A 4,600-nucleotide genomic window follows, 5' to 3' on the forward strand; every position below is an offset into this window, starting at 1 on the left:
CTGCTTCCCAGAGCTCAGCTCTCTGCTGCTAGGCATGCATGGCTCTGGGCTTTGCACACTCTTGTCACATGACTTGTTGGCCATAAAATAAATATTTTTTGGTCTATTTTTCTCACTGTTCATATGTTGGAGACCCTTTCCTACAGCAGTTCACATACTGTTTTGGGGGGGAGGAAGGGTATGCTCAGCTGGGCTGATAAACTCTTTTCATTTTTATTTATGTATTTATTTGGCTTTTCTTTCTTTTCTTTTCTTTTTTTTTTGCAATCAAGGTGGAGTATTGTTTTTATTTTTTTGCGTCCTTGCTACAAGAAACAACTGCAGACACTTCTGGCATAGAGGCATTTTGGCGACAACCACTGCTGTTGGCCTCACTCTAGTAATCAGTGAGGGGGTATCGCAGGAAGATGAAGATAAGGATGATACAGAAAGTGGCAAGGGCTGAGCTGGTGATGTTAAAAAGACGGGCTGTCTTGGCATCTTCAACTGCTCCATTTAAGTCATTGAGGAGTTTCTTATCCCGGACCTGAGACACACACAAAATAATTAAATAAAAGAATTGGGAGATGTATAAAAGACAAAGCGTTTCAAGCAACACCCACAAAATCCAATGCACTTGTAGGGTACCTGTATAGCAGATAAGGGCTGGGCTGTGCCTCTTTTCATTTGGAAGTGCTCAAAATGTTCAAAGTGTTCAAGGATAAGCAGTTTGAATGTGTTTAAAAACCATGTAGATCATGTAGATGAGGCTCTTAGTGACATGGTTTAGTGGTGGACTTAGCAGTTCTGGAGTAAAGGTTGGACTTGATAATCTTAAAGGTCTTTTCCAACTTAGTTAATTCTATGATTTTAATGCTTGGGGTGCCATAACACAGTGTGGTTTGCATGCCAGCCCTGCTATGGGTTGAGCTTGTGAAGCCAAGCACCATAACACCTCTGGGCTGGAAATCCCTGGAAGCAGAGAAGACCTGGAAGAGTGACCCATTGCTGTTACCAACTAGGCAAACCAGGTCCCTGTGGCCTCTGGAGTGGGGCAATATCATTCTGAGCCTCAGGATGCATAAAGGAACTGAGATGCCATCATGCACCTCATGCACACGGGCACTCAAGTATTCTTCCCACCATGTTGTAGATCCCTGGCCCTGCAGCCCCAGATTTCATCTCACCCAGGCCACAAGTGACAGGGCTGGCTGCAGTTTTGGTGTACATCCCCATGGCTCTGTCTGCACTGAGGGGCTGAGCGGGTGAGCCCTGGCGCAGCATCCTACTGCAGCTCCAGGGCTGCACACGAGCCTCCAGCATATTAAGCAGTTGTGGGTTAATGAATTCCTTTTGCAGGCCTGATGCAGCTCGTGCAGCGCCTCTGCCACTGGCAGTTTTCAATCCTGACAGTGCAGTCCGCTCTCCTCATTACCCTGCAGGCTGGGACTTTCATGGGCTTGCTTTGGGGCAGCTTTGCAGTGGGTAAGGGTTGTGCATGCCTGTGTCACTGGCCTGTCCCCACCTCCTCCGGGCAGCGGTGGCACCAGCAGGCAGTGGACAGCACAGCTGGGCAGCGATGCCACTAGAAGGCAGCAATGGCATCACCAGCAGCGGATGGCACTGCAACCCAGCGGATGACAGAGCTGGGCAGTGCGTGGCACTGCAAGGCAGTGATGGCATTACAAGGCAGCAGATGGCACAGCTAGGCAGGGATGGCACTAGGAGGCAGTGTGTAGCACAGCTGGCCAGTGAATACCACTAGCAGGTATTAGCACAGTGGGGCAGTGAATACCACTAGCAGGCAGTGATAGCATCATTAGGCAGCAGATGGCACAGCCAGACAACTGATGGCACTGCCCACCAGCAGCAGTTCATCTGCTTTTTGCTCAGGCTCCATCTCTTCCTAGCAGATATGCAACCTTGTCCCCAAATTGCCCCTTCAGCCAGCACTCAGGCAGCTGGAGCCACAAGGATTTTGGACAAACGGACCGGGAGATTCTACCCCACTTCCCTTTCCCCTGTACGAGCGAGGTATCCAGGGGCCGCATGGCGTGGCAGTTCCTGCTACCCTGCCTGCTTTGTGGCCAGAGGGGGAAACTTGCGGGCCCCGTCCCTTGCCGGCGGCTGCCCAAGGGCGCCCCCACCAGGAGCGGCCGGCCGAACACTAGATGTCGGTGGCAGGCTGCGAGAACCAGCCCCGAAGTCCTACCTAGAAATATTAAAAGGCTGTTATGGACCAGAAAGCTTTCCAAAAAGACTCTGTGATGGATTCAGACCACGTCTTAGTGACTTTTTCTCTCTCCCTCCTGCAGTGTTTACCAACAGGGTAAGTCCTGAAAGCCTTCTGCTTGCTAGATATTGGGAAGTGTTGCTGAACCCCTTCATTTCCACTGAAGCATGCTGGTTCATGGGACCTCCAAAACCAGATCTCAGACCCTCAAGCAATGTCCTCTTCCTCTCATACCAGTGAGGACCTCTGCACAAGCACTCTCTGCTCTTCACTAATCCTGGACCATGGATAGGGAGGCTGCATCTGGCATGAGGCCCACAGGAGCTGTCACTGGCAGGCACATAGGCAAGAATGAGAGCTCTGTTCTCCTCCTTGTATTAAATCCTGCATTGCCACGTCCTTGGTCTCTGTTACATCCCACTCCTGGGAGCCTGCAGCTGGAGCCAGGGCCATCCATGTAGCTCCATGGCAGGCTTGGCTGTTGCTCTCAGCAGTGGGCATGACCCCTGGGAAGGCAGCAAGCTGGCATCCTGGGAGCCTGCACACCTTTCTGTGTCAGCTGTGTGCCCAGGGTGACTCACCTTTGAAATTAGCTGTAGGTTTAGCATCCTCCCAAGCCCCCCTGCGCACAGCAGTGCCAGGCAGCTGGCACATCCTCACCCACTGGTGAGAAGCACAGGGGTCCCTGCAGCCAGAGACCTAGGGGCACTGGATTTGGGACAGAAATCCTGGCCGCTGCTCCCAGAAGGCTCTTTAAAGCTCTCTCTCATGTGCTTTACTCTTCTCAGTTGCTGCCAGAGGCAAACTGCGCACAGCAAATGCCTTTTGCCCCTTCCCTCCACTGTAATCCAGCCTGGGAGTGGTCGCTTTCTGCCGCAGGCAAGCCAGCGTTTGCCATCGGTGTTTGCCAGGGAAACACAGGTTTCTCCAGCAGACTGGCATAGCCAGAACACCAAGCTCTGCAACTATTCCTGCAGCAAGCTGCTTGCTTTGCCTTTGTGGGACCAATTCCTCTTGGCCCCAGGAGGTCTCTCCCACTGCTCACCTCCTGCTCCTCCTGTCCCCAGGGCACCCTGCAGCCCTGATTTCCATGCCCTACCCCCCAGTGCTCCCAGCAGCCTCTTCCACCTGACAGTGCCTCGCACTTGTGGCTGACGCAGTAGCTCTTTCCCACGGCATGCTTCAGCAGTGCCTGCCCTTGATTTTCGCATGGCTCTACCTTTGACCCCACTCCAGTCCTGCTGTTGATAAGCATTTCTAGTGAGGGGCACCTGAGGCTGCCCCCTCCCCAGTGTCACCATTTCCTCCCAGTTCCTTTTTTTTTTGTACTTCCCATCTCTTCTCTTTACTGCCCAAATAATGGTACGACAGCCGCCTTCCACTCCTGCCAAAAGGCACCCAGCTGCCTCCTCTCCCTGCCCCACCAGCTGGTTCTACCCACTCCTGCCAAACCCTGCATCACATAGAACTCTGCGTCCTCCATCTCCAGCGGCCCCCTGTCCTTTCCCTTCCCTAGCTCCACCCCAGCTCACCTCTATCTGCTCTGGCCTTGGCCACCAACTCCTTGGTCCATTTCCTCTGCTCCCTTGCTATTTCCCCATACACTCTATGGTTTCAGAAGTCACCGTCATGCAAATCATCCCTTATTGTCCGTTATCATTTATATTGCAATGGAGCCTCTAAGTGCCAGGGTCTCTGCAGCACACAAGTGCAATGTAAAGGTGTTTCTCCTTCTAAACCACTTGCAGCCCTGGCCTCCCACATCTCTCCAGTTCAGCCTCCTAACCTCTCACCTGTCCTTGCACCCCCAGATGCTTCCAGATGTTTCCCTTTAATGTCCCACTGCGGCATCTGAGCCAGATTCTCGTGGAGGAGCTCTTCTGGAGAGCAGGTAAGTCTTTAATCTCTTTTCCTGCTTTGTCTTAAAGGAGATGCCACTGTTTCTCTCATAGCACAGCCTCAACTTTTCCTATTTTCATGCTTCTGTGGCCACCATTACCATAATGTGCTGGCAGCTGGTGCACAAGCCCTGGAAGCTGCTTCCTACCGCAGGTCCCCAAGGTCACCCCCCTATCCCAGGCCCAGGTGTGGTGTTTCCTTAGTCACAGATTCTTTTCTCATCATCACCTTGGCCCTTCTCACCTTGCCTACAATTAGATGGCAGCTTTTTGCCCTGCTTTGCACAGAGATACCTGGTGTAAAGATAATTACATCTGCTGACTGTGGGGTCTCCCAAACACACCAAAGCATGTGTGGTGGACCCCTTGGAGATCCACCTTAGGCAGTGCAGAGCTCACCTCTCTGGCATCCAGCTTGGCAACTTCTACAGTTCCTTTCCTCTTCCATGCTTAGCCTTCCATGAAACACATCCCACTCTTGTGCTTTAAC

The 4,600-nt window shown here is 52.3% G+C and overlaps 1 protein-coding gene across 1 annotated transcript in view; it reads right to left on the reverse strand.

Moving 5' to 3' along the window:
* Positions 1–263: 263 nt before the first annotated feature.
* Positions 264–4,600, reverse strand: part of LOC104412216 (interferon-induced transmembrane protein 10) — a 9,129-nt gene continuing 4,792 nt past the window's right edge. Inside the window, exon 2 of the mRNA XM_010022855.1 lies at positions 264–526. Coding sequence (XP_010021157.1) covers positions 377–526 — 150 coding nt within the window. The 3' untranslated portion in view covers positions 264–376. The remainder of the gene's footprint in view (positions 527–4,600) is intronic.

The sequence above is a fragment of the Nestor notabilis genome, unplaced genomic scaffold, assembly GCF_000696875.1.
Source record: "Nestor notabilis isolate BGI_N333 unplaced genomic scaffold, ASM69687v1 scaffold22719, whole genome shotgun sequence".
NCBI lineage: Eukaryota > Metazoa > Chordata > Aves > Psittaciformes > Psittacidae > Nestor > Nestor notabilis.